The sequence below is a fragment of the Sorex araneus genome, chromosome 5, assembly GCF_027595985.1.
Source record: "Sorex araneus isolate mSorAra2 chromosome 5, mSorAra2.pri, whole genome shotgun sequence".
In the NCBI taxonomy this organism is placed as follows: Eukaryota; Metazoa; Chordata; class Mammalia; order Eulipotyphla; family Soricidae; genus Sorex; species Sorex araneus.
In genome coordinates, this window is record NC_073306.1 from 47,681,189 (window position 1) to 47,707,679 (window position 26,491).

At 44.8% G+C, this 26,491-nt stretch overlaps 1 protein-coding gene across 4 annotated transcripts in view; it reads left to right on the forward strand.

The window, feature by feature from the left end:
- Positions 1–26,491, forward strand: part of WASF2 (WASP family member 2) — an 89,487-nt gene that overhangs the window by 49,521 nt on the left and 13,475 nt on the right. For 2 of the 4 annotated variants that reach the window (XM_055139626.1, XM_055139623.1), the window contains exons 2-6: positions 6,641–6,813; positions 17,033–17,167; positions 17,699–17,852; positions 20,361–20,478; positions 21,459–21,589. In XM_055139626.1, coding sequence (XP_054995601.1) covers positions 6,684–6,813; positions 17,033–17,167; positions 17,699–17,852; positions 20,361–20,478; positions 21,459–21,589 — 668 coding nt within the window. In that variant the 5' untranslated portion in view covers positions 6,641–6,683. Of the gene's footprint in view, positions 1–5,320; positions 5,466–5,744; positions 5,885–6,640; positions 6,814–17,032; positions 17,168–17,698; positions 17,853–20,360; positions 20,479–21,458; positions 21,590–26,491 lie in introns of those variants that run through there. The other 2 variants (XM_055139625.1, XM_055139624.1) reach the window with 2 other exon arrangements.

A 26,491-nucleotide genomic window follows, 5' to 3' on the forward strand; every position in this document is an offset into this window, starting at 1 on the left:
AGAGAGAGAGAGAGAGAAGCGTATCTGTTGTGATAGTGTTATAACTCAGATTTACTTGCTTATATCCAGATGTGATTTTAGGTAGTATCTTGGTTCTAAAAGAAGTGTTGTTTGTTTATTTGTAATAAACAATCAGTGATAAACTCATAGTCAGAATGAAAAGTCATCTGTCTTCTGTCCTGGTAAGATGGAAATTGAGAGCGTGGGTTACAGATGAAGACCCTCTCAGGAGCAGCCTCCCCTTATTACCTTCTTCCTCCATTCTAATCCCCATCTCTCATCTCACCCACTCTTGCCTTAGGGTTTGAGATCATCCTTGAGACATTAGAGTATCCTGTGGATGTCAGAGTCTCTCACTTCATGCTGACCAAAAGTGATACATAAATATTTCTTGGTAACTGTAGTATATAAACATAGAATTTTATTATTTGAAGGATTCTGAAAGAACACATTACTCCTGGCTCTGCTTTTTTTTGTTTGTTTGTTTTTGTTTTTTAGGTCATGCCTGGCTGTGCTCAGGGCTTATTCCTGGCTCTGTACTCAGGGATTATTCCTGGTGGGCTTGGGTGGCCGTATGGGATGCCAGGGATCTAACCCTGGTCATCTGTGTGCAAGGCAAGTGCCCAATCTGCTGTACTATTACTCTGGCCCCTGAAAGAACACATTTGTTCTTTCTAGTTTCTAATTCAAAGCATGAATTCCATCACGGTACTAACAGTTTACACTGGTCAGTATATCACCAGGCCTGGAAAGGATACCTAAAGCTTATTTTTCTTGGGGAGAGAGGGGGAGCACATCCAGAAGTGCTCAGGGCTTACTCCTGACTCTCCTGTTGGTGCTTGGGGGACCATAAGGGCTGCTGAGAATCAAATCTGAGTTGGCCACATGAAAGTTAAGTGTCTGCTATACTATCATTCTGTGCCCCCCACCCCCACCCCCCAGTTGTGTATTTTCAGACTCATTCTGAAATCCCATGAACTGGAAGTAGCTTGGGATACATATAGGGGTTGCCTCTGACCTGAGTACCTGGAACTGGTCCAAAGTCAGTTTTTCCTTTGGACTCCTTTAGGTAACCAACTGTGGATCTGGGGGCCAAGGTGTAAAACGTAATTTCAGGGTTCCTTTCTGGTGGATCAAATCCAGGCTCTCACAGACACAAGGCAAGTGCCCAGTTGCTGGGCCATGTTCCTGGCCCTGACAGATCTTTTGAACCTTTACAGTCCATAGGCTAGTATACAGAACCAGCCTAGACTGTCAGAACCCGGGTGGGGCTCGTGCTTTTAGCAGGCTTTGTGTTCAGAATGCAAATTGATGTTAGCTAAGTGATGAGGTTATGGTAGTTTAACTAGAAGCAAATTCAGGAATTTTAGAGCTTAAGGAGCAGCTTGTTCAGTCTCTATTTTGCAAATGAGGAAACTGAAATTTAGAATAAGAATATAAAGACAGGGATGTGGCTCAGTAGGAAACAAGAGCCTTGCATGCTTGAGATCTGGGTTCAAAATATCAAGGCCAGAGTGATGGTACAATGGGTAGGGCACTTGTCTTGCATGTGGCCAGTCAATTCCTGGTACCCCATATGGTCCCCCACCCCCCACCTGGAGTGACACTTGAGCCAGGAGTAGTAAGAACTGAGCATTACCAGATGTGACCTCCCCCAAAGCAAAACAAACAAAATACCTACAAATTAAGAGTTAGAATTATATCATTTTGGGCCAGAGTGATAGTATAGCGGGTAGGGTGTTGCCTTGCATGTGGCTGATCCGAGTTCAGTTCCTGGCATCCCATATAGTCCCCCAAGCACTGCCAGGAGTAATTCCTGGGTGCAGAGCCAGGAGTAACCCCTGAGCATTGCTCAAAAAGGAAAAAAAAGTTACACAATTTTTCTGTAGAAATTATCCCATATGAACCTGTTTCACCATTATACAAGCTAGGAATACCCACTACCCCATGCCTGGTAACTGGTTTGTTCAGAGGATGGTACTGAGGAAATGCAGCCTCTACAGAGAACCTTTTCTAATACAGGACCGCTTTATTGAAGAGGAATCAACTACATTGAAATTTATTTCCTCATAACTTTCATCATCTAAGTGGTTCTAATTTAATTCCCCTCCTATGTGCCATCCCACAAAGACCTTCTCACACCCCCAAATTAGCAGATGCTAATATAGCATATAATTCTGTAATCAAAGTAAAGTATAATTTGGGGCCAAGGATATGACTCAAGTGGTAGAGCATATGTGTTACATATGCATGGCTACAGGTTCTTTGATCCCTAGCACTGCTAGGTGTGATCTGTGAAGAGTTTGCCTCTAGAGTTTCCCAACTGTTCTTACCTTCCAGCTTAGGCCTGCTCAAATAAAACTTATTTGCTTCTTTTAGAATGGTTTGTCTGAAATGCAAATTTGACTGTGTCACTTCCTTAATTTAGTAGTTCCTCAGTGCCCAGTACACCATGAGTTTTCTATTCAGTGATTGCTGTGCTGGCTAGAGGAGCCTTTCTCAGTTGAATTTCCATGAGAGAATTAAATCCTAATGTCATTAGACATCCATTGTACATAATGTATTAACTTTCCCAGTACATCTCAAATGGTACTAGTTACGTGGTCTTGAGGAAAATTGGAAATATAGTCACTCTCATAGTTTTCTTTGTTCTGTGGTCTAGGAATCCAGTATGAATGAACACATGCAAGAGAAGAGAGACTAGTAGACTCTAGGAGTTTTAGAAGCGTGGTTGGGAGCCATTCTCCAGAAAAAAATACCACCAAACTTCATTGAAGTCTTGGGTTTATCTTTAAATATGCATGATGGTCCAGAGAGATAAAGTACAGGGGTGAAGGTGTTTGCCTTGTATGTAGACATGGTCCCTGGTTTGATCCCTGAAACTTCATAGTCTCCTGAGCACCACTAGGAGCAATCCCTGAGTAGAGAGCCAGGGGTAAGCCCTGAGCACTGCTGGGTGTGCCCTCACCTCCTCCCCCCAAAAAATAAAATACAATAAATATATATGACTAGCAAAGGACTTAGTTCAATGTGTTGGAGCACATGCTTTGCTTGTGCAAGCCCAGGTTAATTTTTAGTACTACTAAGAATAACCCCAGAGCACAGAACCAGAGCTTGTCCAGAGCATCACCTGGTGTGGCCCAGAAATATATACCACATATGTGTGTGAATATTACATTGTACTTCATAGTATGTTTATGGTTAGAGTGTTTTCATTTTTATTTGGGGGAGCCTCTGCAGCAGTGAGCTCTCTTTCTGATCCTCCCTAAAGTGTTTTTTAAAAATATTTATCAATAGGGGCTGGAGTGAAAGTATAACAGGTGGGAAGCTTGTGTCTTGCACATGGCCTCCTATCGTGGTTTGATCCCCTGCATCCCATCCTATCTCCTGAGCCTGCCAGGAGTGATTCCTAAGCATAGAGCAAGGAGTAAGTCCTAAAGACCACTAAATACCACTGGGTATGGCCTCAAACAAAACAAAAAAATTATCAATAAATCAAATTAATTCTACAGGAAGATGTGACCTGGGTCTCTAGAAATGCAATTAAGTATCCTTTTTTTTTAGCCCTAAAAGAGTTGTTTTTTTTTGTATTTTTGTATTTGGGCAACACTCTGCAGTGCTCAGGGCTTATATCTGGCTCTCTGTGCTCAGGGATCACTGTGGTGCTCAGGGAACCAAATGTGGTGGGGATTGAACTGGTCATCTGTGTGCAAGGCAAATGCCTTATCCTCTGTACTATCGCTTGTCCTTAAGTAGTCATTTTATAGATGTTAACATTATTTAATTTTGTCAAGAAAATGACCAGGATCACATCATTAGTAAAATGGCACAGTCAGAGTTTAACCTGAGTATGTCTCAACTCTGCAACTTGAAGCTGAGAGTCAAGAACCTGGGGAGGCCTTTGCTCCTTTCAAAATTTATCTTCTCTGTGTGTGTGTGTGTGTGTGTGTGTGTGTGTGTGTGTGTGTGTATGTGTGTGTGCGAGAGCGCGCGTGCGTGTGCGCGCACACACATCCTTTGCTCAGGAATTACTCAGGGATTGTTAGTTGTGATACATAGGAGGTGCATGTGTGGTGTTGTGGATCAAACCAGGGTCAATCACATGCAAAGAAATATCTGCACTATCTGTCTGTCTGTCTCAGAACATAGGGATTTTCTTTTCTTTTTCAAGTTACTATTGTTGTTCAGATCATGCCTAACTCCATACTTAATATGCAAAATACATTTAACCTTGATTATCCAAAAGGAAAATAAGCAGTGAGGCAGGTAATACTATATAATGGGATCTTGTTTCTCTTTGGTGGTGCTGAAACAAATTAGTATATGACTCTTATTTTTAGTAGCAGATGTACTTTTCTTATTGTTTTGTCTTGATGGATATTGACAAATTGTTATTTCCTGAATACTCTGTAGCTTGTCTTGGGAGCTAGCTCTTTTGTCAGTAGAAAACCATTTTATTGTTGAAAACAGTGGTTCCAGGTAAAAGTCCCACCCAGGTTAGAGAGTGTTTACTTCATTTGTGGTTGCTTACCCCAGGCCCTTGAAGAAGCATAAATACTAAAATACCAAGGTATTAAAAATGACTCCATCCCTTCAACCTGACATTTAGCTAGCCATCTGGAATCCCGTTCCACTAGATATTCTGAGAGCCCGGGGATGCCCTGTCAGTAGCCATGCTCAACAGAATTTCAAGGTAGTCTGGCTCCTTTGCCTCTTGTGCAGCGCTTGAACAAGTATTGGAATGATTGCTGGTGAAGGGAAGCATAGTCCTTTGTCTGTTCTCAGTCATTGCTGACTACACACTACACTCCTAAATTTTGGTTCTTCAGAATAACTTGAAATTTGGGAGTCTCTAAGGCACACAGAGGATATGAAGCTCTGCAAGGTTTTTTTTTTTTTTTTGGTCCTGCTTTTTTATTCTATTACGCTTGTCACTCTGTGTAGTAGTACTAGAGACTGGGTCTTAGTACCTGATAACTTTTGCATTATTGAACTGGGAAGTCCAGAGTTCAGGTTAGAAAACTTGTTGAGTCAAAGGGGAATTTAGCAGAGGAATGGAATGAAAATCATTTCCTTAAACAGTAGACAAATAATTCAGGAAACACCTCTGCACCCCAAAGATAGGCACAGCTGCCACACAACAACTATTAAGGGGAGGTTCGAAGTTATGAGCAAACAGCTGATTCTTTGGTTCTTAGGCTGTTGCTGTTGGTGACAGGAAATCTTGTTCCCCAAGCTGCTGGCTTCCTGTTTTATTTTTACTCTTAGCAGATCAGAATGTCCATAACAAGGAGCAGTCTGTTCAAAAGGGTTCTATTCCCCCTTTGAGTCTGAAGAGCTCTTTTCTCTTTTGGTCAGACAATATGTTGGTTCAATTTTATATTTGTGATGGTTAGTTTGATGTAAACATTTTGTATTTACAATCAACTTTTTTTTGGTGATGAGCTGGTGTTTTAAGATTTACTGTAAGTATGCCTTGGTTTTGCTTTATTTAAGAGGGATTTGCAGTATTGGGGACGTGGGTACATTACTATTCAGCCTTAGCCTTTCCTGTGAAGCAGATTTGCTGTTCTTCCCTACCACAAAAACTGTTTGGCTGTTTTAGATTTCTTTCGTGTCACAAGATCCAGAAGCAGGACCAGCACAATGAGCCTTGGCTGTAGTAGTTGTATCCATTCAGTTGAGACTGAAACTGCCTTCTCTCCTAGCGAAGCAAAGAATTTGGTCATCTAATGCTAAAACAATAGCTCAGCATGAACCTGAAGTGCTGGGGGATTTCCTAGGGAAAGGGGCTCGCTCAGCTGACAGGATGAGAAACAGCAACTGGAAGGTTTCCGGATCTGCTCCAGACACTTCCTGCTGTCTCAAGAGCCTTTTGGCCCAGGTGTGTTGAACCTGATGGGAGAGAGGAAGGAAGCTATTGGATAGAGGAGAAAGGGCCAGGGAATCTTAGAGCACAGTTTGCTTGGCATTTTGTTTGACGTATGAAACAAATCAAAGTTTTTCTTTCTTGGTATCTCCTTTCATTCTGTCAATTTACAAGCTAAACTTTAGTGGTGTTAATAGATACTGGCAGTTAGAATTTAGTTGTACATTCACAGTCAGGGCAGAACTGGAAAAGTTCTGTCCTGATATAGATTAATGGAATCACTATTGGCAACTTAATTTCATTGAGGTGATTATCAAATGACAGAAGTTCTTTTTTGGATCCTTAAAATTTATCATCTGAACTCTGGGGCATCCTGGTATACACAAAGCCAGGATAGGATCTGTACCATCCTTGGCTGCTGAATGGGCAGTTTTCCAACCATACCACCTTGCCTCTGGAGACTCTTGTTGGTTATAGCATAGTTGCTGTTTTCAGGGTTTTTTTTAGGTTTTTATGCTGCTTGGGTATCTCAGTCTGCAGCCAGCCCTTTCAAATTTCTAAATTTACCAGCAAACCCTCTACTAGCAAATCTTAAAATGGAGGTAGGGGCCTTAAAAAGTTTTAAAAAAAAAAAAAGGAAATAAAGACAGGAGGGAAGATTTTTAAAAGCTGTTTCAGATCAGAGCAAGACAAAAGAAAAAAAGATTTGCACAGCCCTGGTGTGCCTGGAATTTGTGGTTGAGTAATACTTTCCTGTTATTTCTTTTTTAGGTTGTTTTTCATCATTCAGAACATTGCCTGAAGCAGGTCCACCATGCCGATAGTAACGAGGAACATCGAGCCAAGGCACCTGTGCCGTCAGACGTTGCCTAGAGTTCCAAGCGATCTGGAATGCGTGACCAACATCACCCTGGCAAATGTCATCCGACAGCTGGGCAGCCTGAGTGAGTGCCGCAGAGAGCCTGTGCTTCACCCTCAGGGGTCGTTGGTGCTCTTTATTTAGTTTCCCTCTCCTCCCGTGTTCCTATTTCTCCCCCATCTGCCTTCCCTAGGTAATGCGAAAAACCGTATCCCACGCCCCTCTCCCCAAAGAGAGGCTCCTTTTTCATATAGATTCTTCTCAGCCCTTTCTTTATCTACCAGAACCTTCCAGGTTCCCTCCCCTTCCCCCTCCACCTGCTTCAAAAGAAATCTGTAGGAAGGGTGGCAGGAAGGGCTGCAGCAGAAGCTGCAGATGGAATGACAGAGCAGAATTCTCTGTGTGTAAAGTGGGAGGTTCACAGAGCAGTATCTCGGGTTGGGGAATGTGCCTGTAATTGCACGAGCTGTTCGATGTAGCCTGACTTTGTTGAAGCCTCAAATGTGCCAATAGTCTTTTTCTCTCAACACCCCCACCCCCTCCACCCCACACACACCTTTTCTTTCCAAAGAGAAGTAAAGCAAACATGCACTCAGATTCTGGCTGACTTGTCTATCCTGGTACACATTTAATTGTGCTGCAAGCCCCCAGGTCCAAGTTCAGGGTACAAATTACTTCTGCAGTCTCTGGGGTATTAGGAGTTTTGCAAGCTGTGTGAACACACAGTGACACAATGTAGCCGGAGCCATTCTTCTCGAGGAGGAAGAAGGGGGTTAGCCCAGTCTGCTTAGGAGCGGATGGAAAGCCAGCTCAACTGTAATGTTGTGGGGGTTTTTTTGTTTTGTTTTGTTTTTTTTAATTGGCAAGAGTGAATGAGGCTGCCTTGGGTGCGGTACATGCATGTGGTTTGGATTTCATTCTGAATCAAGCTGACTTTGTTTGCTTGTAGCCAAGGTATGGGGAAGGCAGATGCTTGGATAGGCTTTGTGTTTGTCTAGTGCCACTCAAGCTCCTTTAAGAACCTTCGTCAAAATGCCATTTTAGTGATGTTCCTTAGCAGAGGCATCTTGGTGTGAATTATTTCAGACATTCACCCCTCCTATCGCATCACTGCCCTTCGTGAAAGCAATGGAATAGCAAGAAAGCCTGCATTCCCCTAGATAGTAATAGGCCCTGCCTTTAAAATTGGGGCCCGAGGAAACGGAGCTCTGTGACCAGATGATGTATGGGGTCTGAGATTCCTAAGCCTTCACCTAGCTCAGAGGCCATCTCACTTGATCCAGGGCTTAGGGGAACCTGGATGGGGTGTCAGGAAGAAATGAAACCCTGCCAGTGCCTGTCTTACACAAAGGAACATTGACAGCAGCACGACTGACAAGGAAGCACATGAAGGCTGCAGAGAGCCTCACTGCTTCTTAAAAGCATCATTTCTGCTTCTGTCACCCTGAGAAGGCCAAATAGGAGGAAGTCAATCACACACTGGTTCCCTCTCCGTAGGACAAAGGACATCTAGCTAATGATGCTTCTTATTCTCACTCAGCAGGAGTTATGCTCTCTCTCAGGTGTTTTTCCAGGGTAGTGTTGATGGATGCCATTGCTCACTCCCCCACTTGTGTTCAGGCCACTCCTATCTTCAGGAAGCCGATCTGCAGGCCAGGGTCAGCTTGTGCCTACGGAAACAAGATTTCCTCACATTGTGGAGCACACGGAGTCTTTATTCATCCAATAAACATGTATTGAAATGTAGTTTATGTGCCAAATGCTGCAGGGATATAGCGTTAATAAGACATGGCCTGTGCCTTCTAGGAGCTCATAATCTACCAGAAGATACAGAAACAAATGATTTTTTTTTTTTTTGGTCGGGGATGGTGGGGTGGCCTCATACCTGGCTGTGCTTAGGTGACCATGTGATACCAGGAATGAAACATGAGGCTCTGACATGCAAAGCACGTGACCAACCCTTTGAGACATCTCCCCCTGTTCAAAATAAACCTTTTTAAATTCATTTGTCCTGGGATTTTCCTTTTCCCCTTTTGGTCTTGGTTTTGATTCATATCCCAGCAGCAGTGGGGGAAGGGAAAAAGAAAAGAAGGGCTACTCCATGCCCGGTGCTGAGAGGGTATTTTGCCAGTGCTGGGGATTGAATCTAGGGCTCCTGCATGCAAAGCTTGCACTCCATCCCTTTGAGCTATTTCCCTCACCACCACCCTCCCCCACCCAAAGCCAAATTATTTTTTTAATTGGGCCACACCCTAGCAGTGCTCAGGAGTTACTTGTAGTGCTTGTGGGGGGTTACTCTCTGTTTCTGTTTTTGGGCCACACCAGTCGTGCCCAGGGCTCACTCCTGGCTCTGTGCCCCAGGGATCACTCCTGATGGGGTTTGGGTAGACAAGCTCCCTACTCCTTGTACTGTCTCTCCAATTTGGGGGCTCACTTTGGTAATGCTTGGGGGGAGCTGAAGATTTGGCCCAAGCATGGGCTTCTAACTTTAACTAACTCTCTGGCCCTGTGACTTTTTGTTTTTTGCTTTTTTGGTTCACACCCAGCAATGCTCAAGGGTTTACTCCTGGTGGTACTCGGAGGACCATATGGATGCCGGGGATTGAACCCAGCTGTACTGTCACTCTGGCCTGCTGTGACGTTTTCTAAATAGGATCTTGAACCTGGAAAGCTATCTCAATGGGCTGGAGTGCCTGTTTTGCATGAGGGAGCTCCAGGTTTAATTTCTGACACCACATGATTCTCCTGGACACTGCCAGGAGTCGCCCCAGGTACAGAACAAGGAGTAGCTACCTCCCAAATCCAGCACTGCCAGATACGGCCCCAGACCCCAAAATTCATCCATCCATTCATTTGCTGCATCTTAACATAGATGATCTCTTTTGTGTTGTTTTTGGGCCACACTCAGCGATACTCAAGGGTTACTCCTGGCTCTAAGCTCAGGAATTATTTCTGGTGGTGCTGGCGGTGGAGAGTGAGGAGACAAGGCAAACCTGTGCACATGACATACTATTGGCCCTGCCCCTAGATGATCTCATTTAACCCTCTCAGTGGGCTGGAGCGATAGCACAGCGGTTGGGCGTTCACCTTTCACGCGGCTGACTCGAGTTCGATTCCTCCGCCCTTCTCAGAGAGCCCGGCAAGCTACCGAGAGTATGGAGCCCACACAGCAAGCCTGGCAAGCTACCCATGTGTATTGGATATGCCAAAAACAGTAACAATAAGTCTCTCAATGAGAGATGTTACTGGTGCCAGTACTGGTTACAGTAATCCCATGAAAGTAGGTAGTACTATTCCCAATATTCAGATGAGAAAAAGAAGGCTCACATTAGTAAGTAAGATAACTAAAAAGGATATAGGCCAATCAAAGGCAAAGTCAGTATTTAAATTCAAATTTCCTGAGAATTTCTCAGTTCTGGGCTGTCTAGCAAGGCAAGGGTAGAGTACTTGCCTTGCACTCTGCTGACCTGGGTTTAATCCCCAGCATACCATGTGGTCCTCCAACCCACCAGGAGTGATTCCTGAGTGTAGAGCCATGAGTAAGCCCTGAGCATCACTGGGTGTGGCCCAAAAAACAGTGGCGGGGTTGGGGGAGGTGGGGTAAGGAATTTCTTAGTTCTGTTTTTGGCTATCTCTGCCACCACTCTCCTGGTTCAGACATTTTTTGGTGATCACCTAAACCGTTTCTCTAGCTTCCTTCTGGTTTCCCTTTCTTTGTTCAATCCCCTTAGGGTTTTTTGTTGTTGTTGTTGTTGTTGGTTTTTTTTTTTTTTTTGCTTTTTGGGTCACACCCAGCAATGCACAGGGGTCACTCCTGGCTCATGCACTCAGGAATCACCTCTGGCGGTGCTCAGGGGACCATATGGGATTTTGGGATTTGAACCCGGGTCAGCCAAGTTCAAGGCAAACGTCCTACCTGCTATGCTATCACTCCAGCCCCCCTCGTTTAAGATGCCTTTTTTTAAAAAATTATTTTTATTTAGACTTTGGGTTTTTTTTGTTTGGTTGGTTGGTTTTGGGGTACACCCAGCAATGATCAGGGGTTACTCCGGGCTTTGCACTCGGAAGTGCTCCTGGTGGTGCTCGGGAGGACCACATGGGATGCTGGGATCGAACCTGGGTTGCCTGCGAGCAAGGCAAGTCTCTACAGCTCTGTTTAGGGTTGAGTTAGGGTTCCAAACCTAAAAATCTTGCATAATCTTTTAGTTTGATACCTATTCCCTTGCCAAAATAGTCTGCCTAAAATGCAAATTTCACTTTTTACTTACAGACTTCTAAGCCATTTGAATTTATAAGAGCCATTCTTTGTTTTTGCAATTTTAAATGTGTTTTTAAAGTAAGAATACAATTTTACTCAGCTCCTCTGTATGGAATTATTTGTCAGGCATCAAATCTTTAGTTGTTGTTTTGACCACACCTGGCTCTGCTCAGTGTTTACTCCTAGCTCTGTTCAGGGATCACTCCTGAGAATGCCCTGGGATCTTATGCGGTGCTCAAACCTAGGTCAGTTGTGTTCAAGTTTTTATTTTTTTTTTTCAAATTTTCAAATTTTTTGTTTTTTGAGCTATACCCAGTAATGCTCAGGGGTTATTACTTCTGGCTCTGTGCTCAGGAATTACTCCTGGCCTACATGGGGAACCATATGGAATGAGGGGGGCCAAACCCGGGTTGGCTGCATGCAAGGCAAGCACCCCTCACCTGCTATACTATCGATCTGGCCCCAGATTCTTTTATTTAAAAAAAATTTATTTAGGGGCCAGAGCAATAGATAGTACAGTGGGTTGAGCATTTGCCTTGGTGTAGCCCAACCCACCATATGGCCCAACCCACCAATTTGCCTTGGGTGTAGCCCAACCCACCATATGGCCTGAGCAGAGCCAGCAGTAACACTCCTGAGTATCACTGGATGTGACCCTCCCAGTACACCCCCCAAAAAGCCAAAAACATTTATTTAGGATTAGAGAGATAGCTTAAGTGGTTGAGTGCATGCTTTGCATGAAGATGACCCTTGTTCGATCCTTAACACTGCATGGACAATGCTGGGAGTGACTCTCAAGAGCACAGGACGGACCAGGATTAGCCTCTAGTCACCAACAAGTGTGACCCAAACTACCACACCCCAATTTTACTAATTTTTAATTTGGAGGCTATAGCTGGCGGTACTGAGAACCATTCCTAGTACAGTGCTCAGGGGACCATGCAGTGTGGGGAATTGAATTCAGGCCTCATGCATGGAAAGTATGCACTCCAGCCATATCATTTCCCAGGCCACAAATATTCTTTTTTTTTCTTTTTTTCTTTTTCTTTTTTTTTTTTTTGCTTTTTGGGTCACGCCCGGCATTGTACAGGGCTTACTCCTGGCTCATGCACTCAGGAATCACTCCTGGCGGTGCTTGGGGGACCATATGGGATGCCGGGAATCGAACCTGGGTTGGACACATGCAAGGCAAACACCCTACCCGCTGTGTTATCACTCCAGCCCCCACAAATATTCTTTTAAAATGAAAAAAGAAGAGCTGGTTAGAGAGAGAATTTAAAGGCCTGAGTGCAAGGTTTGCATGTAGGAGACCCAGGTTTGATCCCTAGCACCCAATTGTCTTCTGAGCACTGCCAGTTGTTATTCCTGAGCACCTAGTTAATATAGCCTCTGAGTGACACCAGGTATAGCCAAAAAAAAAAAAAAAAAAACCAGAAAGAAAGGGAAGAAGGGGGCTGGAGCAATAGCACAGCGAGTAGGGTGTTTGCCTTGCACACAGCCGACCCAGCTTTGATTCCCAGCATCCCATATGGTCCCCTGAGCACCACCAGGAGTAATTCCTGAATGCAGAGCCAGGAGTAACCCCTGTGCATTGCCGGGTGTGGCCCAAAAAGAAAAGGGAAGAAGGGGATGGGGTGAAGGATGGAAAAAAGGACTTATTGGGCAAAGGAGAGAGCTCAAGGGTCTAGAGCACAAGACTTGCATACAGAATCCCCAGGCTTGACCCCTGGCCCTGTGTCATTCTGAGCAGCACCAGGAATGACTTCCAAGCACCAGGTCAGAAACAGTTCCCAAACACCATCAGGTGGGGTCCAAAAGCAAAAAGAGTGAATTACCAACTCCTTGTACTTCTGAGACAGACCATAGATTCTCAGGCTTCCATGGCGGTACCAGGCTATTCCCCCAGGCACATGGACCCTTGCATCCTTACAGCAGACCTTCAAGGCCCTTCCTTGAAGGGTCTTTTCCTCCAGGTTGGTCTGAACTCCAGCAGCCATACTATTACCATATTATATTGAAAGTTATTTATCTTTAAGAAGTTATTAAGAGGACAGAAACCCTGTGTTGCCCTTGAACCTTAGCATTTTATGTCGTACTTGGCACCAGTAGTTGCTCAGTAAATGTTTGCTGAATGATTTCGATCTGTATTTTCACCACCACTTTATGAAGTTGCTGCACAAGAGAATGCAGGGGAGTGAGGAGTGCTTTTTTGTGGGAAGTGGGAACACAGCTGGGCAGAGACAGTCAAAGAAGGCTTCGTAGGAAAACATTTAAACTGGGCTCAAAAGATGACTCGGATCTCACAGAGAGAGGTAGGAATGGGCAGGTATGTGCTTCAAGCACATGACCTTGACTTTGCCTGCATCATGAAAGTGCTCTATCTGGTAAAAGACCCGGACTAAAAATTACACAACCTTGAATTGCCCCAGGACCACATAACCAGGTGACTTATTTTCCCTCAGAGCAATGAGATTAGTAGTTATATATCAGTTTGCCATATTATAGAAATTATGGCATAGTCACTAGCCAATACCTGGAATCAGTAGCCTCTCCACCCAGAAGCATGGACCCTTTGCCTGGGCCATTAGGAAATTCGTCCTTGATATTAGGCTTTTGAGAGAGGTACAGGAAGGCTATGCCACTGGTGAACTTTAAAACTCCCAGTCAGGGTTGGTTGTTTTGTTTTGTTTTTTCTTTTTGGGTCACACTCAGTGATGCACAGGAGTTACTCCTGACTCTGCTCAGTAATTACTCCTGGCGTTGCTCAGGGGACCATATGGAATGCTGGAGATTGAACCCGGGTTGGCGATCTGTGAGGCAAACGCCCTACCCACTGTATCCCTCCAGCCCCAGCATCACCCTTCTGTTTTTGAGATTGGAGTACTTTTTTGGCTTTTGGGCCCTACCCAGCAGTGCTTAGGCTTACTTCTGGCGCTGTACGTAGGGGTCACTCCTGGAGAAGCTCACTGGACTCATAGGGTGCTGAAGATTGAATCCAGGTCAGCTATATTTAAGACAAGTGCCTGTCTATCTCTTCAGCCCCCCAATATCACTGTATCACTGTCACTGTCATCCTGTTGTTCATCGATTTACTCAAGTGGGCGCCAGTAACATCTCCATTCATCCCAGCCTGAGATTCGTCTTTCCCAGTGATTCGAGGCTCTTTCAGGGTCAGGGAAATGAGACCTGTTGTTGTTACTGTTTTTGGCATATTGAATACACCATTTGCCAGGCTCTGCCGTGCAGTGGGATACTCTCAGTAGCTTGCCGGGCTCTCTAAGAGGCATATATATACATATATATGTACATATATATATGTATGTATATATATATATATATATATATATATGTTTCCTTCTACGTTGATGTTTTGTATGGCCGCAGAGCAGCCACTTGGTCCAGAAATATGTTCACTCATGCTTGAGGCTCGGCCCCCCAGTGGTTAGAGTAAATGTAACTAGAAACTATCAATTACTGACTGGAATTATATTTTAATTTTCCTCGATGCTTAAAATTTAATTTAGATATGTGTACTCTTAAAAGTCATTATTTATTTATTTATTCACCTATTCATGTACAAGGTCTGTTCCTAGCTCTGTGCTTAGAAGTGCCCCCTGCTGGTGGTTGTATGTGGTGACAGGGATTTAAACTGGGGTAGATTGCATGCAAGGCAATCACTAATCCATGCTGTCTCTGCAGCCCCTTTAAAAGCCAACTGATATAATTGAGCAATATAAGAAAGAATCTCATTGTAACTATGTTTTGCTCATTTAATCCTTGAGATAGGTATAGTTGTTCATTTTGTTTTGTTTTGGAGCCACACCCAACAGTGCTCTACAGCTTGCTCCTGGCTCTGTGCTCAAGGATCACATTTGGTGGGACTCAGGAGACCATGTGGGGCACCTGTGACCAACCCCAGGTCAGGTGCACACAAGGCATGCACCTTACCTGCTCTACTATCTCTCCGGCCCAAAATAGGTGTACTTATTCTGTTGTACAGATGAGGAAACTGAGGCTATGAGTTTTTTTGCTTGTTGGAGTACACAGATATAAATAGGAGACTTACATCCAGATTCTTCTGATTTGAAGTCCACTAGTGCTTTTTCCAGGCATCATTTTATAGTTCTAAGTATGCCCGGGGCCAGACCTGATACAATAATGGGGAAAGACTTCACACCACCCTGGCCACTCTTACCCTTTTCTTCACTTCATTGAAAAGCAGGAAGTCCTGAGTACTCTTTTGTTGACCCAAAGGTAAGTCGTTTTGGGGGTTTCTTTTCCTCCAGAACAGCTGGATGGTTAATGATGTGTCTGAAGCTGGTCTAATACTTAAATGTTGTGTGTTTCTCTGCTTTAACCTTTCTATCACAGTTTCCCCATACAATGTGATTTATAGTACAGTTTTTGTTTATTTGTTTGCAGTGCTAGGAATTGAACCCAAGGCCTCACACATGCACGACAAGGCCTCTACCCCTGAGCTACCTCCCTGGCTCTAGTATAGGGTGCTCTTTCATTTATTTGTGTGTTTGTTTGCCTAGGGAGGGTGGTTGGGAGGGTGGTTGGGCTGTGTGCAGGGCTTACATCTGGCTCTGTGTTCCGGGATCTCTTCTGGTAGGACTGGTGGGACTTTGGTAGGACCATATATAGTGCCAGGATTTAACCCAGGTTGGCTGTGTGCAAGGCCAAGTGCCTTACCCACTGTATTATCTCTCAGACCCCCGTTCATGTGGTTTTTATAGGAACTTAGTCTGGTAGGGACGGAAATCAGACAGGCTTTTTAACTTGCAAAGTAGAAATGCCTCTCATTAGTCACTTTGAATTCTTTGAACCCAGGAGCTCATGGTTGTTTAGATCACAAAACCTTTGAGTATGCAAAGACTTGCTCCTTCCTTATTAGAAACTTCTTGATTAAATTTATCAGCATTTCAAAATATAGAGTTGAATGATCTTTACTTGCCAGGTCACACTGGAAAGGTGACCTGCAGATCACCAGGAAGGTGCACTTTGGCCTTTTGAACTATTTCCCCCTTCCCCCCCAAAGTTTGGAATAAGCATAAATGTAGTTTAGCAACATCAAAGTCCACTTTCAAATGGTTCTCAAAGAAATGAACTTTTGGTTGGGTACAGTCACTTGTGCTGCCTTCATCTTGCAAGTAAGAAACTGATGGTACCTTTATTCATGTGCACCACTTTCCGTTCGAACAAGAATGTGCTTTGTGGCTTGGAATGACAATATGGAGGTAGTGTCAGATTGCTGTTATGTCTCTTTGGCTTCAGATTCTCCTTGCATTCCAGAGTTGAAAGTAGGAATTTTTTTTTTCTTTTTCTAAAAAATAAGACATTGTGGACTGAAACCACTGGTATGCTGTTTTTCAGGGACGGTTTGAAAGTTTCAGCTTTGCACTTTTCCCCAAGATATAGATTTGACGGATTGCAGCCTACAGCGAAAACTTTGAAAGTTGTAGGCGATAAAATAAAAAATAATCTTTTCAGCCCTTAGAAGAAGTTGTAAGTCTCTGCTGTGAGTTGTTGATAAGTTCAAGGCCCCTTGAAGATACCACAACTTACTACATCATGGTGGTTCATGTACTTCCGAAACTTCTTTGAGGGGGTAGTTGCTAATTTCATGTTAATTGTGGCCACCTCCGAGGTTCTTCTCACTCCCAGTCTGCTTTCCAGAACCATTTACAATGTGCTTGCGCAGAACAGCAAAAGGGCAAGGACTATTGGCAAGTGTGCAGACATATTGCCTGCTCTTCCAGGATTAATAGTTTGCACTATACCTTTTGGTTTTATTTAGCCTACTGTGAGTTCCGTGACTATTTAGAGTTTGCTAAGAAGCCTCTGTTAATTTTAGAATATCTGCAGACTGCCCAAGCTCTGGAGAGCATGCCTCTATTTCTAAGAGCAGGCATCTGCCTGTGAGCTGAACCATCTGAGGACTGAGTATGTTTGGGAGGTGGGGGGTATTGTCTTTAGTAGCTAGTTTTTCGGACCACTTATGTCACTGTTATGCACTAGTGACTTGGTTTCTTTGCTCTTACAGGTAAATATGCAGAAGACATTTTTGGAGAGCTCTTTACTGAGGCAAAAACGTTTGCCTCTCGGGTAAGCTCCCTTGCTGAGAGGGTCGACCACCTACAAGTGAAAGTCACTCAGCTGGATCCCAAGGAAGAAGAAGGTAAGGAAGCTGAGCTCAGCATTTGCAGGCTCTGCTGAGCAGTTTCTTAGAATCCCCCTCCCCACCCCCCACCCCCCCAATTTATAAAAAAGTGAGGGGAGAAATCGCAGAGACCTCTGGAGTTCTGTTTGAAATGACACGAGCCTGGGTGGTGTAAAGGAACGTTTTTAGCTCTGCCACACCCCCACATATTCCCTTTCTCCCATTCCCCCAATTCCCTCTTTCTCAGATTCCCCCTCCTCCAATCGTAATCTGCTACCATAAAAGTACTTGGAAGATTCATTCCTCCTAAGGAGAGGCCTGCTAGATCTGGCCACATAGTAAACCTTTGTGTTGCCTCATTTTGTTCAGTCGTGAAATAGCTGGGCTGCTGACAGCCTTGTGGGGCTTCCCCAGAGGGGGAGGGAAAAACCTGGCTGCAGACAGCCGCAGCCAAGAAATGCAGCAGCTGAGGCCTTTCTGACTGGTGTGACTCAGTGTTTGCTCAAATAGCCTGTCGTCCATTTTCTAATGCCTTCCATCTTCTCTCAGTGTCACTACAAGGCATCAACACCCGAAAGGCCTTCAAGAGCTCCACCATTCAAGACCAAAAGCTTTTTGACAGAAACTCTCTCCCAGTACCTGTCTTAGAAACATATAACGCCTGTGATACTCCTCCACCTCTCAACAATCTCACCCCTTACAGGTAATCTGACTCACTCCTCTCTTCAGACCTGAGGTCAGAGACACTAGATTGCCTTTTTATTTAAAATGTGTACATGAGGGCCTTTGGTCAGACAGCTTACTACCCTACCCCGGAGCTGCTTGTGGCAGCAGAAGCTAATGTTTGCCATCTAACCAGTTGTCACGTACTGTTGTGGAGCTTCTGAAATTTATCGTGAGTATAATACGTATTGAAAGTTTGCACCACTATCGCATGTGCAGAGTTTAATTTGGTATAAGCCAGGTCCATCTTGGATTCTGTCCAAGGAATTTAGTTAATATAGAACCAAAAGGACTTTGTTACAAGGCAGTCTTACAGCATGCATCCCAGGGGCAACATTCTAGCAAGGCTCCCACTTACTAGGAAACCACTAGATTACCAGATGTTTGGGCGAGTGAGTGGGGCCAGCCTTGTGGACTGGCTGCTCAGGGGCCCTGAGGGCCCTTCCAAGACTTAAGGAGTAATTGGCATTCTTCCAAACGCGTATCGTTCACTTTGTCTTGAACATCCTTTCACATTCCCCTCAGAAAGGACTAGCTGCTGCAGCAGGACTTGAGAAAGAAGGTAGCCTTTAAAGGCAGTTTAAAGCCCCTTGCAGATAGTGGCTGGGCAGTGTGATCCCACAGAACGCTGCTCTAAGGGGCAGGAAGCAGATATCCTGCTTGCATCCATAAATATCTTCGGAACAGGCAAAAAGTAATTACAGATAGCTGGAGGCAGATGTCTTCTGTGAGACATGGGTACACTGCAAAGAGGAAAATGTGTGTGTGAAATTCAAGGACACCTGCCTGATTCAGGAAGCCTGGAATAGGTGCTCAGTGGCTTCTCACACAAATAGAACATACTCGGCATCTGTCCTGTGTGGACAGTGTGAAATTCTGTTTGCCCCTTGACTTTGATTGGGGCTCGCAGGCAAAACAGACAGAGATTTGACTATAGCCTCTTTAGTTAGTCAAGTTGGGTTTGGGCAGAGGGACAGTATTGGGGGCAGAGAGGGAGTACACACTTGAACAGGGGGCGTAAGACACCAAGTTTGTGTGTTGGGATAGGATAAACACATGATATTAGAACAAGTTTATTTTTCAGTTAATGACATTATCTTTTTTTTAACATGCAGTATCAGAACTAACATCTAGATTTTGTCTAACAAAAATGGTGTAGTTAGCTCATAATAATATTTAATGTAAAAACCAAGAACCTGAGAGATAGTACAGGAGTTAAGGTGCTTGTCAAACCATCTTTGGCATTGCATATGGTCCCCCTAAACACCACCAGGAATGATTCCCTGAGTACAGAATCAGGAGTAAGCGTGGCCAGGTACGACTCCAGTCTCCTTCCACCTACCCACCCGAACAAACACTTGCTTAGTGGCCAGAGCAGTAGTACAGCGTAAGGCATTTGCCTTGTATGCAGCTGACCCGGGCTTGATCCTTGCTTGGTACATCACTCTGGTCCCTGGAAAAGCTTTCTGTCTGTTGTGATGGGATTGTAGTCCAGGGAATAAAATTGTCTTTCTAACTCTTTTTAGTTCAGAGTCGTGTTAAAATTAATGTCCAGGGCCAGAGAGATAGTACAACTGGTAAAGCGCTTGCTTTGCACGCAGCTGATCTCTTGAGTACCACCAGGAGTGACTCCTGAGTTCAGAGCCAGGAGTAACCCCTGAGCATTCTGCCAAGTGTAGCCAAAAAATAAACGAAAAATCTTCTCCTCTACACATGTTTTTTGGGTAGGTGAGAGATGGAATCGTGCCAGTATGCAAGATTCCAGCCAGTATCATTGAGTCTGGCAGGTTCCCCTTATGGTGTCAATCAGTAGATTCCCCCGGTACTTTGAGATACGATATTTAAATCTTGTGGTCATAAAACATCTGGCTGTCTGTTCTCACTGGGGCCCCCTTGTGGCTGGGGGCAATGCTGAGCTATGAAAGGGAGCAAGAAGATAAAAGTACTGTAGTTATCTGCAGAAAAATGGCAGCTGTATAAACTCGTAACTCTGTGTGTGTGTGTGTGTGTGTGTGTGTGTGTGTGTGTCTGTGTATGTAAGCACTCATGTCTACACAGTTTCAGGTGGGTGGGAAGGCACTGATGCCTCCTAGATAGTCCTGAGGGGGTTGGTGGGGTAAGAAAGCCAGTGGTAAAAGTCTCCTTTGATGTGCCACAAAATGCGGACATCCTCAGGGAGAAAGCTATGGCCATGCAGATCATTAGAAATAATCAGGTTCCCTGCTGCTCCAGCTCATTCGTGCCCTGATCATGCAAATTTTCTACCAGGGACTGAAAGTAAGCCTAAAGTTCTTTAAAAGCCAGGTAAGTGAAAAAGTGCCATTCAGGGGCATTGGAATGCTGGTGTGGGAAAGGAAATATACAATCGATTTGAACGACTTCTTGATTCCTCCGTGTAAAACTGCTAACTGGTAGGTGTTTGGAATATTGGATTTGGTTGGGAGCTCATCTGTCTTCTGACAGCTACTTGTCTTCATTTCTATCCCAGGGACGATGGGAAAGAGGCACTCAAATTCTACACAGACCCTTCGCACTTCTTTGATCTTTGGAAGGAGCAGATGCTGCAGGACACCAAGGATATCATGAAAGAGAAGAGAAAGCAAAGGGTGAGGGGAAAGGGGCCTCTGTTCTACACATCAGTAGGCTCGATTGTGGAGGGGGGATAAAAAGGAAGCCAGTCTTATGTGAAGTAATCATTCTGAGTGGCTGCTTGCTTGGATGCCAGGTGAAACTCTTAAAAAAATGTGTCCACTCCCAAGCACAACCAAGATGAAAGTATAAGTCACACCAAAAATGTGTTTGTTCCCCCCAGCGCTATTAACAATTGAGTATATTCAGGCTGAGTTTTAGAAATTGACTTTTCTATTCACCATTTATTTCTCTTGCAATTTGCACCTGACTCTGCTGGACACTCAAGCTCAGCGAGTCCCTTCCCCGCCAGTTTTGCAGCTCATTTCTCTGAGATCAGCACAAGGCTCTACTATTTGATTTACAACAGAGTCCATTTAACACCTTCACTCCTGACTGGGCGGGGCTGGAGTGGGGCCGTGGGTCCAGGTTTAGGAGATGTATCTCTCTCCTTAGACTTGCCTCTCTCAGTCCCACCAGCATGGCTGCTGGGAGGCCCCAGAGAGAGCAGGGGCTAATGTGGCAGCGTGGAGAATTCTTCATCAGTTGTTTTTGTAAGCTGTTTACTTGTGTCTGTCTCAGAAATCTACAACAATCTTGACTTTTCATCTGTGTTGACTGACCTTTGAGGCAGAGCAAATTAATAGCAGTCTGATAACTTACTAACCATTAGAGCCGCTCAGAAATGTGAATGAATTACCCAGAGAGGTAGTGGGGTGCTCATCACTGGAGGTGTTGGAGTATGGGATCGAGCACTTCTGTTTGAGTCCAGGAGATCGCATTTGGATTGCATATCCTCTAAGTGACTCCAAACCGAATAATTTAGTATTTCTGTAGTCACTATATATTACCTAGGTACATCGTCTCTCCTGGGTGTGCATTCGTGAGGGTAAATGGGATTTTAATGGAGAACTTTGGAAAATGTTTCACAAGACCTTTTTAATTTCTTTCATTCTAGAAAGAAAAGAAAGATAATCCAAATCGAGGGAATGTAAATCCACGTAAAATCAAAACACGGAAAGAAGAGTGGGAGAAAATGAAGATGGGACAAGAATTTGTGGAATCCAAAGAAAAGTTGGGGCCTTCTGGGTAGGTGATGTTTTTGTCCTGTTGCTAGCATTCTTGGAAGGCCCAAGGGCTGGGGGCAGCAGTCTGACTGCTGTGGTGCGACCCCCTTCACGCTTCCAAAGGCTGGCTGTGAGGCATTGATCAGTACCAGTTAACCAGCTTCTTGTTGGGGGAGGTTTGGGCCACACCCAGCGATGCTCATGGGTTACTCCTAGCTCTACACTCAGAAATTACTCCCGGGGGTACTTGAGGGACCATATGGAATATCAGTGATCAATCTGGGGTTGGCTGCATGCAAGGCAAATGCCCTACCTGCTCTACTGTGGCTCTGACCCTTTACCAGCTGCTGGTGCTGCTGTTTCTAGCTGTTCATGATCAGTTTCATCATAGTTTTCCAACTCCATCAGTGTATATTTCCTACCACCAATGTCCCCACTTTCCTCCCAACCACCCCTAGCCCCCTGCCTCTGTAGCAGACACTTTCCCTCTCTCTCCCCTCTCCCATTCCCCTTGCTCTCTCTTTCCTTTTGGACATTATGATTTGCAATACAAGTACTGAAAGATTATCATATATGTCCTTTTACCTCCTTTCAGCACTCAGTTCTTGTCGAGTGTGATTATTTCCAACTGTCATTGTCATAGTGGTCCCTTTTCTGTACTGACTGCCCCTCTCCCCGCCACACACACATATACACACACTTGAGGCAACCATGGACCAGTCTTCCTGGCCTTCATTTCTACTGTGCTTGAGTATTAGTCTCCTGCTACGTTTTTTATGTCCCGCAAATGAGTGCAGTCATTCTATGTCTGTCCTTCCCGCTCTGACTCACTCAGCATGTCCATCCCTGTGTAAGCAAATTTCATGACTTCATTTTTTCCTGGTGACTGAGTAGTATTCCATTGTGTAGATGGACCATAATTTCTTTATCCAATCATCTGTTCTCAGGCACTAGGGTTGTTTCCAGATTCTGGCTCTTGTGAATAGTGCTACAATGAACATAGGTGTTCAGATGGCTTTTCTGCATATGTTTGGGCCCCATTCCCAGGAGTGGTATTGCTGGATCGTATGGAAGCTCAATTTCTCGTTTTTTGAGGAATGCCTGTATTGTTTTCCAGAAAAACTGGACTAGTTGTCATTCCCACCAACAATGAATGAGAGTCCCCACATCCTTGTCAGCACTGGTTGTTCTTGTTCTTTTTGATGTGTGCCAGTCTCTAGAGTGTGAGATGACATCTCATTGTTGTTTTGATTTGTTGATAATTAGGTATGTAGAGCATCTTTTCGTGTAGCTTTTAGCCATTTGTATTTCTTCTTCTTCTTCTTTTATTTTTTTCTTTTTGGGTCACACCTGGCGATGCACAGGGGTTACTCCTGGCTCTGTACTCAGGAATTACTCCTGGCGGTGCTCAGGGGACCATATGGGATGCTGGGAATCAAACCCAGGTCGACCACGTGCAAGGCAAATGCCCTACCCGCTGTGCTATCGCTCCAACCCTTGTATTTCTTCTTTGATTAAGTTTCTGTTCATTTCTTCTCCCCATTTTTGAGTGGGGTTGGATTTTTTTTCTTGTAAAGTTCTACCAGTGCCTTATATATCTTTGATATTAACCCTTTGCACTACTGGGTATTCCCCCAAAACTAAGTACATCATGTGATGATTCAGTTTGCTTGATAGAACCACAAATGTGGTTTCTTTTTTTTGTGGAGGGGTTAGTGGGGAAAGGGGATCACACCTGCTGGTACTCAGGGCTTACTCCTGGCTCTGCACTCAGGGATCACTGCTGATGGGCTGGGGGGACCATGAGAAGTGCTGGGGATCAAACCCGGGTCAGCCAGGTGAAAGGCAGATGCCCTACCCACTATACTATTGCTCTGGCCACTGCAATTTAGTTTCAAGGGGTTGAGTGCATTCCTTATATGTTTGAGGTCCTGGGTTGGGTTCACAAGCATGAGACTGCGGACGAGATGAGGACTCACAACTAACAGTGAAATAAAAAATTCTAGATGAGTCAAGATACTTAGCAAGGTGTTTTTTTTATTTTTATTTATTTATTTTTTTTTGGTTTTTGGGTCACACCCGGCGATGCACAGGGGTTACTCCTGGCTCTTCACTCAGGAATTACCCCTGGCGGTGCTCAGGGGACCATATAGGATGCTGGGATTAGAACCCGGGTCGGCCGCGTGCAAGGCAAACGCCCTACCCGCTGTGCTGTTGCTCCAGCCCCGCAAGGTGTTTTTAATATTAATTAATTGATTATTTGATTTAGGTTTCTTTGGACCAAGCCTGGCGGTGTCCTGGAACTTGCTCCCAGCAGTTCTCAGGGGACGTTGTGGTACCAGGGATTGAACCTGGGCTACTGTCTTCCCAATTCTATTTTATTTTAGTGAAGTGAAATAATTTTATTTAGGAAATATGAGAAAGGAAAAGAGAAGAGAAGCGTTCCAATACTTAAGAAGTAATGTACTCCGATGGGGCTGGAGCAATAGCACAGCGGGTAGGGGATTTGCCTTGCATGTGGCAACCTGGGTTCGATTCTCAGCATCCCATATGGTCCCCCGAGCACCGCCAGGAGTAATTCCTGAGTGCAAAGCCAGGAGTAACCCCTGTACATCACCGGGTGTGACCCCCAAAATGAAACAAAAAAATAAATAAGTAATAGGAAAAAAAAAAAGAAATAATGTACTCTGAGTTGGGGTTTGTGCGTGGCACCAGAATGGAATGCCTGAAGGTTGAGAAATATCTGATCTGATTCAAGGTGCTGTTTTTTGCAGTGCCAGTACTGTGAGATTTGTACTCCATCATTGAGCCACCTTCTTTCTGACCCTCAGACTCAGCAGTTCATGGGGGGAGTGGGGGCAGGTGGTCCACCTGCCAGTGCTCAGGGGCTATTCCTGGCTCTTTGCTCAGGAGTGACTCATCGTGGCACTCAGGGACTGTGTGTGGAGCTGGGGATTCAGACCAGGGTCAGCTGCCTGCTCGGCAAGTGCCTTCCACCCTGTGTGGTTTCTCGGGCCTGAGACTTAGCTGTTTGCAGGAGGTGATTGGATGGTTGTGGAAAAGAAAATCTATGACTTCGAGTGCCTTTATCTTGTCGGATGCTGGAATATCTCAGGACCACAAAGGAAAGACAGGAAATGGGAGAGGAAAAGTAGCCTTGGGAGCCCTTTGTCTCCAGTGCATTGATTTGAAGGTCGGGCCTAAGAGCTATGCAGTTTGCATGAGCGGAGACGGGAGCCGGCAGGGTATTTGTGCGTCAAAGCAACTTTTCAGCGAGCCTTTGTCAGTCTTGAGAGAGAGGCCGGCCAAGGGACTGAGTGGATCTCAGAGACAGTGTGGGAAAGGTCGTGCGGCCAGTATTCAGGCTATATATCTCCTTGGAGAAATGGTCGCTGTCAGTCCGACCTCATTTCCCAATACCAAGTAACACTGGGGGTTTGTGGGTTTTGTTTTTCAGGGTTTTTTTTGTTTTGTTTTTGTTGTTGTTTTAATGATTTTAAAGCTTGTTTTGATGTTTATCCTGGTGTTCTAACCTGTGTGACATTCAAAGCCAAGCCACCATGACTGCTTGGCATGAGTGTCACCCTGACTTCCCCTTGAATACATCACATCCTGACTGGCAGAGAACCTTGCCAGCCTGTGCCGTGTGTCTGTGAACGAGAAAAGGAAAAGGTTGAGTTGTTCTTGGGTGTAGGAGTAACTACTATGGAATCATCTTTTGGAGGTTGGGGGCTTGATTTGGGGGCCATAAGTGACAGTGCTCAGGAACTTGAAGCATGGACTCCAGCATGTAAAACATGCACTCTAGCTCTTTGAACCATCTATCCCACCCTACCATAAAAATCTTAGCTTTTTTTTTTTTTTTTGAGGGGATGCCACACCCAACAATGCTCAGGACTTAACTTTATGCTCAGGGATTACTCCTGGCAAGGCTCAGAGGATCTTTTTTTTTTTTTTTTTTTTTTTGGTTTTTGGGTCACACCTGGCATGCACAGGGGTTACTCCTGGCTCTGCACTCAGGAATTACTCCTGGCAGTGCTCAGAGGACCATATGTGATGCTGGGATTTGAACCTGGGTCGGCCGAGTGCAAGGCAAACGCCCTACCCCCTATGCTATCACTGCAGCCCCGGCGCAGAGGATCTTATGGAGTGTCCAGAACCAAACCCTGGTTGGTCACATGGCAAAGCAAGAGCCTTACTTGCTGTATTATCTCTCCAGACTGGATAAAGCAGTCTCTTTTTTGTTACTGTTTTGAGGGTCACACCTGGTAGTGCTCAGGACTTGCTCAGGGACCTCATCTGGTGGGGGTCAGGGATCAAACCAGGGCTGGCTTACATCCAAGGCAGGTGCTCCACTGCTGGCCTATATCGATCCAGCCCCTTAAAAAGTGGCCTTTAAATACCTTATCATAGGCGAGGAGATGCACATAACATAGTGCTGGTGTGCATGCTGTATGTGTTGGAGCCCAGGTTCCAGTTCTAGCCCCTAGTCACATGGTGCCTCGTGCCCCACCCAGCGCAAGCCCTTTCCCCCAAATTCCTGTTGGAAGTAGCCCTGTGCACTGCTGGGTATGGGCAAAAAAACCACAAAACAATCCAAAGAGATAATTCAGCAGTTACTTGACTTTCACATGGCCACTGACCCAGGCTTGATTCCTGAGTTAGTTAGTTTTGGCCCCAAAAAACAATTCCCTATGTAATAGCTATTGTTAATAACAAACAACAACAAAAAAATGCATATATAAACGTGTGTGTGTGTATATCGTTTGCCTTCTACACGGCCAACCCGGGTTCGATTCTTCCGTCCCTCTCGGAGAGCCTGGCAAGCTACCCGGGGCATATTCGATGTGTCAAAAACAGTAACAAGTCTCACAATGGAGATGTTACTGGTGCCCGCTCAAGCAAATCAATAAACAACGGGACG